This window comes from Littorina saxatilis, unplaced genomic scaffold, assembly GCF_037325665.1.
Source record: "Littorina saxatilis isolate snail1 unplaced genomic scaffold, US_GU_Lsax_2.0 scaffold_739, whole genome shotgun sequence".
NCBI lineage: Eukaryota > Metazoa > Mollusca > Gastropoda > Littorinimorpha > Littorinidae > Littorina > Littorina saxatilis.
Genome location: NW_027126312.1, coordinates 28,811 through 43,034, shown reverse-complemented (window position 1 = coordinate 43,034; position 14,224 = coordinate 28,811). Strand labels below are relative to the sequence as shown.

General features: G+C 40.8%; 1 protein-coding gene across 4 annotated transcripts; it reads right to left on the bottom strand.

Annotated features, from left to right (window-relative positions):
* Positions 1-2,818: 2,818 nt before the first annotated feature.
* LOC138954769 (uncharacterized) lies at positions 2,819-13,076 on the bottom strand. 4 transcript variants are annotated; one of them, XM_070326539.1, is made up of 5 exons: positions 12,566-13,076; positions 12,253-12,406; positions 10,052-10,419; positions 8,036-8,182; positions 2,819-4,187 (listed from the first exon to the last, which is right to left on the bottom strand). In XM_070326539.1, exon 5 carries the CDS (start codon positions 4,041-4,043, stop codon positions 3,579-3,581), a length of 465 nt encoding a protein of 154 aa, XP_070182640.1. In that variant the 5' UTR covers positions 4,044-4,187; positions 8,036-8,182; positions 10,052-10,419; positions 12,253-12,406; positions 12,566-13,076; the 3' UTR covers positions 2,819-3,578. The 4 variants fall into 4 exon arrangements, 3 of the variants coding, with proteins under 3 accessions (XP_070182640.1, XP_070182641.1, XP_070182642.1); XR_011451959.1 differs by having other exon boundaries at positions 2,822-4,187; positions 12,253-13,069; XM_070326541.1 differs by lacking the exon at positions 2,819-4,187 and having other exon boundaries at positions 7,735-8,182; positions 12,253-13,069.
* Positions 13,077-14,224: the final 1,148 nt, after the last annotated feature.

Below are 14,224 nucleotides of genomic sequence, written 5' to 3'. Positions count from 1 at the left end.
TTAACATTGTTTTCAACCACGAAGGTTATATCGCGACGGGGGAAGGGGGGAGATGGGATAGAGCCACTTGTCAATTGTTTCTTGTTCACAAAAGCACTTAATCAAAAATTTGCTCCAGGGGCTTGCAACGTAGTACAATATATTACCTTACTGGGAGAATGCAAGTTTCCAGTGCAAAGGACATAACATTTCTTACATACTGCTTGAGTAAAATCTTTACAAAAATTGACTATATTCTATACAAGAAACACTTAACAAGGGTAAAAGGAGAAACAGAATCAGTTAGTCGCCTCTTACGACATGCTGGGGAGCATCGGGTAAATTCTTCCCCCAAACCCGCGGGGGGTACCTATGCGACTGACCACAATGTTTACTTTCATCAGGCACAAAGTTCTTCAGCAGAAGAATGATTAATATTCTAGCAACAAACATGCAATAAATTCATACATGATTATTGATGTTCAAAAAATGCTCTACACTACTTCACCAAACTAAATGGAGAACTGAAAATGTTTAAAACACTTTCTTTCTTTATTTGGTGTTTTCAACCACGAAGGTTATATCGCGACGTGGAAGGGGGGGAAGATGGGATAGAGCCACTTGTTAATTGTTTCTTGTTCACAAAAGCACTAATCAAAAAATTGCTCCAGGGGAAAACACTAACCATAAACAATAAACACCACTATGAGGTTTGATAGGTAACTTAAAGGGACCTTGACCTTCAATGAACGTTGCAAAAAGCTTATGTTCTGATGAATATGGGTGAATGAGGCACCATTGAATATAAAAAGAAAAATAACTGATTTGACTCTAGTTAAACTATGGCGCTCATGGCATCATACCAAAGTTTGAACGAGTATCCCTTTCACTGTTCTGTACAGCTGTGAAAACACGGTGAGACATAATAATAATGAACATAAATTAATCACCCCTTCTCGCCAGAGCTAACGGCAATACACAATAGCAAAACAAATCAGAGCATTCACACACCGACACACACAAAGTCGTTAAAGGTTTATTGGCTGCGGCAATAATAGCCGCAAGAATAATCCTTTAGTTCGTTCAAAGTACCCAAGCATGTCCTGTATACAAAAGTAAGGCGATTGAGATTTTATTTTGGTTTTTTTACACAAGCCAGAGAACACCAGTGCTTGTGAGAGCAAAACGTTTGCCCGTAGGGAAGTGAACCTTCCTTATCTTTCGCACCAGAGAGCTGTTCAAAAGGGGTATTGTGCAAGTTGGCTATTAAACCATTGTAATTCGGAAAATGTCTTTAACCTTCGCCGGCACTCGTGGGTCCGTGCGGACCCAGAAGGGTGTTTGATTGCAAATATCTTTTAAACGAGTTGGAATTTTTTAATGAGCTTTTAGAAATGCCTCAGACATCTAACAAGCTATCATCTCCTAAAAGCTCATTAAATTTCAGTGATAATTAATTAATTAATTAATGGTCAAATTTAGACTACACACGGAAGCATTCGTGGGGACGTGCGGACCCATACTTCTCAAAGAAGGAAAAGCGTGTATACCCTTCCGAGGCACTCGTGGGTCCGTGCGGACCCAGAAGGGTGTTTGATTGCAAATTTTATATCTCTTAAACGAGTTGGAATTTTTTAATGAGCTTTTAGAAATGCCTCAGACACCTACAAAGCTTTCATCTCCTAAAAGCTCATTAAATTTCAGTGATAATTAATTAATTAATTAATGGTCAAATTTAGACTACACACGGAAGCATTCGTGGGGACGTGCGGACCCATACTTCTCAAAGAAGGAAAAGCGTGTATACCCTTCCGAGGCACTCGTGGGTCCGTGCGGACCCAGAAGGGTGTTTGATTGCAAATTTTATATCTCTTAAACGAGTTGGAATTTTTTAATGAGCTTTTAGAAATGCCTCAGACACCTACAAAGCTTTCATCTCCTAAAAGCTCATTAAATTTCAGTGATAATTAATTAATTAATTAATGGTCAAATTTAGACTACACACGGAAGCATTCGTGGGGACGTGCGGACCCATACTTCTCAAAGAAGGAAAAGCGTGAATACCCTTCCGAGGCACTCGTGGGTCCATGCGGACCCATACTTCTCAAAGAAGGACAATTGTGCAAACCCTTCCGTGGCACTCGTGGGGCCATGCAGACCCATAATATTTTACCAAATACCGTGTGTAGTCTAAATTTGACCATTAATTAATTAATTAATTATCACTGAAATTTAATGAGCTTTTAGGAGATGATAGCTTTTTAGGTGTCTGAGGCATTTCTAAAAGCTCATTAAAAAATTCCAACTCGTTTAAGAGATATTTGCATCAAACACCCTTCTGTGTCCGCACGGACCCACGAAAGGATATGCATATTTTTCTTTCTTTGAGAAGCATGGGTCTGCACGGCCCCACGAGTGCCACGGAAGGATATGCACATTTTTCCTTCTTTGAGAAGCATGGGTCTGCACGGCCCCACGAATGCGTCCGTGTGTAGTCGATAACGAGTGCCGGCGAAGGTTAATGGCTGAATAACAATGAGTTCCTTTATACGTTGGATTGGGCAAGCCATATATATATATATATATATAAATATATCTAGCATCAATAAACCTAAAAATACACTAAGGTCTTTTTCAAAAACAATAGTCTGTTTTAAAAACTTTCAGCAATTTTCAACCTTATAAATCTATACTATAGATACATCAAAAGAAATTTGGTGCAATTAAACAGGTAACCTAATGGCAAATCATTGTGTAAAACTTTCTTTACAACTTTCTTTCACAAAGTGTACATATTTTTTTATATTTTTTTTTAGCAATATTGTTTTCGTGGTGCAGTACCTGTGTTTAAAAATAATAAAATACACAGCGGACATAATTTCGCTTTATTTGAATGACTTTCCACTTTACAAAGATTGGTTTAGAATTAGAGCGCAGATTTAAACCAATTTGAAAAAAACAGTTGCTTATACCTTCTACCATGCTTGGTACTTTGAACAAACTTTATGATTGTTTTTGAGGCTTTCATTGTTGCAGCCCAATGCTGCTCAGTGCAAATTAACTTTTTTGAAGGCGAAGTGTCTGCACCCAGACACATCCTTACTCTGAGGTCTCAAAGCAAACCCGCAAATTGAGGCACACCTCCCAACGCCATGCAAGATATTGCAGATTTATTGCACGATTACGTGGCTGGAGCGGATAGGGCAAGTAGCCTAATAAGTTTACAATTTAAAACGAATGCTTCTTTCATTGACAAAAGCAGTAATCATGTGTCAAAACACTGGATCGGCTTTGGAATGCGCTTGTAAATAAAAGTAGACAATGAATTTTTCTTGTGATTCCACTGACCAATCTGCTTGTAGTCTGGACAATCAAGCGTACAAAATATGGCAAAATCGTATGGGTTCACAGGTCTGCTATACACTTCAGGTTTGGGGTGTCCACAAGCTAACTTTTTTTTTACTCGAGCATGTTGGCAACGAACTGGAGAACAACATCTGACCATGTTGATCGGTGGGTGGCCCACTCCGAGGGTCAATGCGCTCCGTTAGTTGCACGAGCTGTTCCTCAGAGAGGGGGCAAGCCGTGGCAGGCACATCCTAACGACTGTCTGGCAAAGGATGGTCCTCGATTATCGATTGAAGGCTTCTCCCTTTCCAGAAGTCCTGTACTGCTGTGGATGTGCTGGCTCGTCTCTCCAGCATCCCCCTGAAGAAGAGCTGCAGGGGAGTTATGTTGCGCTCTGTCCTCAGGGGTTGGTGGTTCTTCTGTTCCACAATCCACTGTAGGGACCGGTTCAGCCTGGGCAGAAAAACATAGTGGAGGGCCCACAAGTGAATGGGATTGTCCATGTTCAGTATCCCCAGACCACCTTCTGCCTGTGGTGTTCCCATTGCAGTAAACAGGTCATGGTAAGGGTTCACCACATCTTTCCAGACGTCGAGCCAGAGACGCTCGATCCTTTGGTTATGGTCACTGCGGCCTTGCATCGCACTGCCTCTCCCTTCTCCCCTGTGTTCATTCATGAGGGCGACGACATCCAGATTCTCGCCACCATGGTCCATGCGGACTCTTGACGGGAGTCCAAAGCGTTGGGTTCCACCCAAAAACAGATCCCGAACGGTCTCTGACCTGTTGTTTCGGTGGCATGGAGGAAGGTAGTGGCCCGGCTAAAGCCATCGATTGCCCCATGAATCACCATTTTCCACCTGCAATATAACAAACAGAGATCCGTTTCCATATGTGATTTCACCACACAAATTCTGATTAAAGAGTTATTGGGAAATAAGTACAGGTAACATGCTCAGTAAATATTAAAAAGTAATGGTCAAAGTGCTTTTTCATGACCGAGAATCAAGACCATTATTTTTAATATATATCATTGAGAAAAGGTGTGTAACCCATTTAATCCACCTTTCTTCAATTTTGCAAAGAAATAAATCAAGAAAAGCAATTGCTTTATATGACTTTTCTTCGTCATGTCCATAAGCCTTGCTTAAGGGTCTTGTAGGTCTTAAAAGGAGGATTCCACTAACTGCTGGGACTCTAAAATTTGATAAAAATAAGCAAAATTTTGGTAATGTCTGCTGGTTAATAACACATACAATTCAGTGAAATTTAATAAAAATAACTGAGAAAACCGCAATGTAAAGCTTTTACAAACTTGACCCCACTGTGACCCCAAAATGTGACAGGGATCAATCAAACTAGGGTCACGTAGGTAGATGATCAAATCCTTCAAGTGTTCAAAGTTTCAAAGCTCAAGCTTCAAAAACACCTGAGATAACATCAATGTTAAGATATTTTGATTCGAACATGACCCCCTGTGACCCCAAAACTTGACGAAGGTCAATCTTCTTCTTCTTCAGCGTTCGACGATGGCTGTGTCTAGATTCTTTGGCCCGTGATGTTGACGAAGTGGGCTGTGACGAAGGTCAATCAACCTTATGTCGTCTTCTTCTTCTTATGCGTTCGTGGGCTGAAACTCCCACGTGCACGTAGTTTGCACGAGTGGAATTTTACGTGTATGACCGTTTTTACCCCACCATTTAGGCAGCCATACGCCGCTTTCGGAGGAAGCATGCTGGGTATTTTCGTGTTTCTATAACCCACCGAACTCTGACATGGATTACAAGATCTTTTTCATGCGCACTTGGTCTTGTGCTTGTGTGTACACACGGGGGTGTTCAGACACCGAGGAGAGTCTGCACACAAAGTTGACTCCGATAAATAAATCTCCCGCCGAACGTGGGGACGAACTCACGCTGACAGCAGGCAACTGGATACAAATCTAGCGCGCTACCGACTGAGCTACATCCCCGCCCACAATCTTATGTCAAGTTGGTAGATTATCAAAACCTAGAAGTGTGCGTACTATTAAAGCTCTAGCTAAAAACACATCTGAGATAACATCAACGTTAAGTTTTTATTAAACGAACATGACCCCGCTGTGACCCCAAAATTTGATGAGGGTCAACGAAACTGGGGTCACTTCGTGAAATCATCAAACCCTAAAAGTGTGCAAAGTTTCAGAGGTCTAGCTGTATAAACTTCTGAGATAACAGCTCAACGTTACATTTTTTGTCCTTGGACAGACAGACAGCCTGCCCACAGCACACATAATTATTTTGATTAAGTATTATTCACTCAGCCAGTCTACCTGCACAAGCATGTGATTAATCCATGGTTGAAGAGTTCTGTGAAAATTGCGCAATTCTGCAAACTCTTTATAGCAGTTAATTTAATTTCGAATAAAATAAAGTACATAGTTGTTCTGCTAAGACGATAAGGCAAATATTTTTGCGTTCTTTTCATGTTTAAGTATCTCGGGAAAAAAAGTTCTATTTATGAAGTGAAATATAATTGACCTACAGATTACTGTCTTTTTATTTGTACAAATGCAAAATGGGAACAACTCTATTTTCTACACAAAATATGAGAGTTACTTGCCTTGAGACCTTGTGTCTGGTACAACGTAGATTTTGATTTAGAAAACAACCAAACTTATGGATCTTATATTGGATTCTGTGTGTTGAAACCTGAAATGAATAGTGTAAATGCAGTATGTATGAGCTCTTTCCTCTTTCGAATATTTGAGCATTCAGAACTTTTCAGTCACCAAGCAGTGACCACACAGTGTGGTTTCTCAACCTATGAGCTATCGAGGATTCAGACTGGTTGCTGGGTGGTTATTTGTTAGGACTAGGTAGCTTGGTATTCACCGAAAAGTATTCCCCCCTCTGCTTATTTCTCTGTTAACTTGAAGGGGTGTTTATTGTTAAAAAAAAACACCAAGCAACCAAATTTAAATAACCACCCAGTAGAAATGGTAAGGTATAACCAGAATATGTTTTGTATTCCGTGGGGAAATCATCAATGGACCAGTCTTTCATTACATATCCAGAAAATGACAAAATAAAAAGAAAAGAAAAGCAAATACTTGCACACGACTCACCTTCGTTACCCACCTACCCCTTAGAAGACGCCCTTCCTTTTACGATCCCAAACAAGACATTTTCAAGACCCTGTTTCATAGCTGCCAACCCCTGTGAAGCCCAAAGAGTAGCATTTTGGAACTTTCACCCAATGTCAGAGTTGCAATTGGTGTTTATAAGCGTAGCACTCGCATAATCTTAAATTTGAATCGCAAGCCCGCATTTAAAATGCCATCAAAAACGTTTGTAAGATTCTGAGAGCTCTACGACATTACAACCGTCTAAACATAGTTCAATGTCACACGCTTTCCTTCTTTGCCACTACTAAAGCAAACGTATGCAAGATTGTATGTTACACGCTTTAGGAGCATGGCAAGAACGGATTCAAACTCAAAATCGTCACTCCAAAAAAACATCAAATGCACACACGACTTTTATTTCTCCTGCTGTTATCGTTTCTTCTCTTTACAGATTCTTCAACGCTCAGAATACTGAAAACGGCACCCCAGACGACAGTACTGTTTCCATACGCGAATTTAACTTCCCTTGGAAAGTGGTTCGCTCAGGAGGCCTGTTTGTCTGACACTATAAGGACAGAGTTCTGAACATAGATGACAAAGATTCCGGAATGAACAAACATTTTGCGGATGCAGACACAGAAAGACGTCATGAAGAATGCGATGCTTCAAAAGATACAGACTGTGACGATGACTGTGACGTCATTCCCATATAACGAGACGTCATTCACAGTTGTTCGGTCACTTCCGTCAAAAAGTAGATTTAGACAATCAACGTAATCTCGTGTGGAAGAAAACGTCTGTCACACAACCAAGTCGGAATAGCAGGTATTATTACCTATACACGCAAAGTCTGTCGAATTCTTCGGCAAAAATCGTTGAAAATGATTTGCCCGCATCGGCGTGGAACTTGCACCATAATCTTCACCACCCTTACGTTTCCCCGTTTTTATCCTGTCTCCCTCCAGTTTCCACTTCTAACACCGTCACTGTGCACAGCTTACAACTTAACAAGTGCATTGCATATTCTAATCAAATTCACAATTGGCGCATAGAGTCACCGGAAATGCGAATGCTTGCAATAAAATTCACGATTTGCTAAGCAAGTCACGTGGACAATATCGAGTCATAACGGAGTGGTTCCCAGCCATCGGTACTCGACTAGTTATGCAATGTTCATTGTTGATTGTCAAGCAATAAGTGAACATTTTGCACGCTTGTCATTTTTTTTTTTTTAGCGTAGCAGCTCAGGGCTTAGAGTAGCAACGTAGCAATTCCTGCAAAATCGGAGCATGCTGCGCCAAAATCGTAGCAATTGGCAGGTATGCTGTTCTCTAAGATATTCTGCTCATAACCTCTGTAAGTTTACCCCCATTATAAGACCTTATTATCTCAGGGTTATGTAGGTCTTAAAAGAAAGATTCCAGCGTCATAAAATAATGTTTAAGAGAATTCCTTATGCCACCTGTATCAATCCACTCAAATTCCATGTTCAAACTGGCACAACCCCCAACATCCTCCCCACCACCGGACACACTCAACATTCACCAAATTTTGAAAAAGGATTTTTTTGTGCCCAGTGTATGTATTTGTAGCTGTACTCACGATATCAACTTGTGGTATCCGTCTAGATGCCAGAGAGCGTTTGGTCCTGATACTTGGTACAGACGACGTCTCGTGGGCCTCAACGCCAAAGCTCTGACAGCTACTCCACCAGGATCAACCCGCTGGATGGCTCCCCGTACTCTGTGCCTTTGTGGAGCGTGTAAGAATACAACTTATTACACTAACGTGACATACCACTCATGTCATAACAATACCATTCACTCTACATTGCATGTGTAAAGAGGTCTTGTCTGACAAGGACCTGATTTTTCACTGCCTCCAATACCGAAACAAGCGTCCTTCTTTGAACACTCGGAAGAATTTTAAGAACGTAAACACCACACCAGTGACATTTCCTTGCTTTGACATAAAAGATTACACGAGGCATTCGGAGAGATCCAGGTTCAATTTTTAAGCTTCTTCAATCTGGGCGCTTCGACAAAGGGACATTTACAGCAATGAACATGCAACAGTATGTACAGGGTCCCCACTGGTTTTTAGAAACAAAATTCCATGACTTTTCCATGAGCCTCAATAACATTTTCCATGACTAGATCCACAGGTCGCCATTTCCGAACACGCAAACTTTTTACATCTTGTCACTGCCAGTTTTGACACTGGCTTGCTTTGCACTGAATTTGAGTCAGTTTCTACGCAGTGTCTCTTTGACAAGCAAGTCAAGCATTTGCTACGCAGTCAGATTATCGGTAATGTTTGCTGGTCCTGTCATTTCACTAAACTGGACCAGCCACTGTTTGTATCCATCTGCACTTTCGTAAATTCCGTTTCATAACCGTCACTAACACTGTGACTTGACGAACTGTCATTTTTTTCACCGCGATACACAGTTCATTGCGAAGATCTTCCTTGGTAATTCGTTCCAATTCCGCATACTTTTTGTTGTCAAGAAACAACTCGAAAGAAAGCTGGCGTGCTAAAGGTTAATTTTTTTTCTTTCTTATTTATGTTAAATTCCATGACTTGAATTGAAATTCCATGACTTGAATTGAAATTCCATGACTTTCCAGGCCTGGAAAATTAAAAATCAAATTCCATGACTTTCCATGACCTGTACGAACCCTGTATGTAGGATAAACAGAATACTACATGGCTTCCTGTTTGATACCAGTTTTACACTAGTGTTTTGAAATATTGTTCGCAGTTTAATATTTAAAAGCACAACTTGTGTAAAACTGGTATTTCATAGGAAACCATATAGTATTCTCTATGTGGACAACAATGTCACAGGCTTACCCACTAAAGTTCTTTAGGAGCTTCTGACATATTTGCCTTAAAAACAACATGCAAAATAACTTGTGGAATCCAAAAGCACCATGCCGCATTAGTGGCCCAATTAGAGCTGCAGACTATTACGCTTTCGATGTAGCATGCTACTTGTAAAACAGAAAATGCTACTTCGTTATACAGACACTCTACAATGTTCATTTGTTCCTGCTGCTGTTTTCTTGTCTGAACACAGTTATTGCAACATTTGTGTCTTGACATATAAACATGTAGGTGCAGTGGATTATAAGATGATGCAATACTTAAAGATAAACACCATTTGCTACACTATAAATTCAAGATTGCTACACATGAAGCTTCATAGGGGCTGACAGCTCTGCATCATACACCTGCACATAAATCTTACTGACTGAGTTGATGTGTATTTACACATTGCACACCTCCCACATTGAAGTAAACAATTGAATATCTTCAGTTAATCGAAGTACACTTAAAGATGAAGTTCTCTCCATAGGAATACTGTGCATCACCCTTGCATGTAAGTGAACTCAAAGTACTATGTGAACAGAACAGAACCAATTCTGGTCTGTTTGCAACCGCATGAACGCAGGAAAGAGATCATTGTCAGATTGAATTACAATTAACATTGACACGCTTCCATTTGAAACTTTTCAGTTGTCATTGTGGATTGACGCCCCGGGCCCCAGATCCTGCGTTTAACTTTATCCTCGACGAACAAAACAACAGGCACCAATTGGGTGGCCGCCTCACCTGTGATTGTGTTGACCAGGTTGGCAACCGAGCCAGACAGGGTAGAATTGCTGGTACCGGTTGTCATCGATCCCGATGTTGAGGCGATGGCCTCACGATCACCCGAAACAGCTTCTTGCAGACGTTGGTTGTCTTTCTGGAGCGAGACAATGGCCACTTGGCAGGTCTCTTGCCGCTCCCCCAGCCTGCGTAGTTCTGCCAATACCGCGGCCAAAGCAGTGGCGCTTTCTTCCCCTCCTGCTGTGGCTGACTCAAACCCACCGGGTTGTCGCTGCGAGGCTGTCTGGTTGCTGGCCCTCGGCCGACCTGCAGCGGCTCGGGTCACTTCGGCTACCCGCCTTGACGCTGCCCTCCTGGGAGGCATATTCCTGTGCATAAAAAACAGGATATGTGAACACAGCCTTATTTGTCAGATTACTGAGAATTACACATAAGCCTTGAACTTGTCTGCTGCTCCTTGCAGGAGTTAACAACTCCTTCACTGTTCAGCCTGTAAAAGGTGTTTAATATCCCATACTTCTGAAGTTGTCACCAGATTTTGGGAGTCTGAAATACAAACCAAAGAAATTGATTAAAATCTGGCCCAAAGTACTTCAAACCAATTGTGTTTTCTGTGTCAAACTCAAATCCTGGCACCCAGTACCCCCACCAAACGAGTTTGGAATCTCTGAGGCTCAATACATTTATGACAAACAGAACACCAACAGGAAATTACATCATGGTTCTCTGAACTGTCACACACCAACATAATACCTGGCTAACAAATCCACATACTAACTAATGTTGGAATCTCTGAGGCCCTATAGCTTAATTTGACAAAAAGAACAACAGCGAACCATGTTTTCTGATTCTCTGAAAAATCAGCCCCACCATGAAATATTACCTAGCCCACGGTACATGTACTTTAACCAAAATAGTGTTTGTAATCTGTGAGGCACCAGCCAACACAAGTGACAACAGTACCTCCACAGGAAAAACATTTCCCGATTCTCTGCAAAGTCAAACAACACATGAAATATTACCTAGCCCACAGTACCACAACCAAAATAAATTTGGAATCTCCTAGGCAAAATAACAGGTGATTGACAAAACAGTACTTCCACAGGAACCAATATTTCCTGATTCACTGAAATGACAAACACCCGAGGTAATTGACATACAGTACCTCCACAGGAACAAATATTCTGATTCTCTGAATTGACAAACGCTCACATGAAAAGGCATCGTAACACCAACATGTTCATCAGAATCTCACCTGAAAATTATTTCCAAGTACTCTGGAAAAACACTGATCCATACTATCCACCAACACAGAAACATACTGTTGAAACATGTCACGATATCTTGATTTGACAGAACACTCAACAATCGTGTTGATCGAAGAACCATTCCACCTTGAACTGGTTTTTAGACAAGGGACATCATCCACAACGAGCCTGTCATAAACTCGAGTTACTTCCCATCTACCGATCTGGTTGACCCCATTTAGAGCCGTCGATTTATAATGCCACCCACCCGCATCAAACAAGAAAGAAAATGTAAACAATTTGAAGATTCCCTGTTCCTATACCCGTGCTTTGTAAGCTGATCAGTCAAAACGCACAATGCAACCTGACCCGGCTACAACATTATTTAATCACACAAAAACCGACTGTGTTTATCGCCTGACGAAGGGACTTGTACAACCTGGCCTGTCCTGACGTTGCTTGATCTTCTTGATCTTGATATGTTACGCCAACAGGTCCCAAGCTTGGGAATATACGTTTGCTAGATGCACACCATCACCCAGGAAATGACGCTGCAAATTCAGGTAACGTAAACTGTTTTCCAGCGGAAAACATAAAATCATGGTCCCAAAATACAACTCTAGGGGAGTCCACAGTGCCCTGCCGAAGCAACGCATTGACCTCCATAGCTGCGGCGTTGTATGATGGATCGAAACACACACACAGACAGACAGACAGACAGACAGACAGACACACACACACACACACACACATACACCACGACCCTCGTCTCGATTCCCCCCTCTACGTTAAAATATTTAGTCAAAACTTGACTAAATATAAAAACGGTATTACTTAACTTTAAAATCAGAATCTGTGACTGTGAAACATTGGTCCATTTCTCAGTTGTTTTTCAACAGTTTAAAATTCCTTTTTGAAGCTTTACTATTCTAATATTCAGCACAGAAGAGTTACCTGAAGTACTGTCCCCTGTCCTTTCAGACGAGCTTGTATCATTAAGGACCCAGTAAGCTTGTTGGAAGCAGTAATTGGTTCCACCAACGCATCCAACTCTTGATCAGATATCCTGGAATACACCATGCGTTGTACTTGTAGCATTCCATTTTCCCTGAAAATTGCCAAACACTTTTATTACTTGCGTTGTATCGATAAACGAAGCACAAGTAAGAAACAATAATAAAAGCAAAGAAAATAGCAACACGATATGCAAACATCTAACAAAGCCGAGCAAGCAGAATGACAGGTCTAATGAAAAACAAAGAGGTACCGATTCGGAAACAAGATCGCGATTCTTTCCTTCGCTGCACGACGCAAATCTTCTGTGACCTTTGACCAAACGTAGCTTCCACATTCGATCACCGTGCTCAGCTTAATATTTACAACAGAAAGCCGAGGGGGTGGAATACCGAGATGAACCTACAGAAATGTGCATCCTCAAACCTGACATATTCATCCCAACATTTAATGAACTCAAAAACACAGAAAGTTGCTTTCACACGCCATCTTTGATTGCCACTGCCAGTGGTTATCAAACCGGGACCCGGTACCCGTGTTTCAAAGATCACGCATTGTTTCTTCCATTAAGTCACAAATGAACAAGCAAACAAAACGTTGCTTACCTTCTTAAAACTTCTTCTGGCTCATTACCAGACTGCAACAAATTGACGCAATGGCGGGTCTGATCCAAAAATGTTCCATCCAGTGGCGTCGCTATTTTGGAAGGTGCATGGCGCAAACCGGAAGTAGTATCTCCACGAGATTGTCGCTTTGCATGTCGTACATTTTCCGATTCAAGTTCTAATTTGTTACAGCTGCATTTATTAAATACAGCTGCATTTAAAAATAAATACAGCTGTATTTAAAAATAATTACACCTGTATCTAAAAATAATTACAGGTGTATTTATTTTTAAATACAGCTGTATTTACTATTAAATACAGGTGTAATTATTTTTAAATACAGCTGTATTTATTTTTAAATGCAGCTGTATTTAAAAATAATTACACCTGTATTTAATAATAAATACAGCTGTATATATTTTTAAATACAGGTGTAATTATTTTTAAATACAGCTGTATTTATGATTAAATACAGCTGTATTTATCATTAAATACAGCTGTATTTATTTTAAATTACAGCTGTAATAGTTATGAGCCAAACGGCTTTCCATAGATATGTGGATTAAACGTGCGACGAATCGAGAGCAAGGAATAGCAGAAAGCAAAGATGAGTGAGTCGCTTTTCTCTTGTTTTCCCTCTTACCTGTGAGCCGATAAACCCCCGAGCGTTTCTATTGGGTTTGGTTTTGAATATCCATGTAACCTGCTTTCTGTAACTATGGTAACTGGGCATTTATTCCCCGGGGAACATGACATTTATTTCCCAGATGCTTGTGAATGAAAACTCGTGAAAATGATGACAATTCATTTTATAAACAGATCACACGCTACCAAATGCACACACCTCATCAATTTAAAGAACATAGCGCAGTTGCATACACTATTTCCCCCCAGAATACTGAACTTCATACATTTTTTAACGTTGGAACACGGGTGCAAAAGTTCGTCTACTAGCCTATTCGAAAAAAGAACATAGGGCCTACCCTAAGCGATACCAAAACATGAACAGAGCACACAATATATGCCTTAACTACCACAGCAGAATAAGAACATATCGGTGTACTTGATTTTTAGTCCAAAACAGGGAAACTGACAAGAAGTGTTAACAGAATGGAATGATCTGCACGGTACTATACAGCACCGCATTAATCGATCCCCTGCGCAGGTTGACTGGTTGAGTGAATAGGATTCGATCAAACTTTCGCACAAAAAAACTCCTCTTTCTTTTGAATAACTGAAGAAAAGAGGAATACAGAGGTTACACACCTCGGCTCAGTGATTATTAAAGATAATGGTTTCAGTTCGTG

Excerpts from the sequence above, each read along its gene's own strand:
- LOC138954769 (XM_070326539.1), bottom strand. The coding sequence starts at position 4,043 with ATGGACCATGGTGGCGAGAATCTGGATGTCGTCGCCCTCATGAATGAA.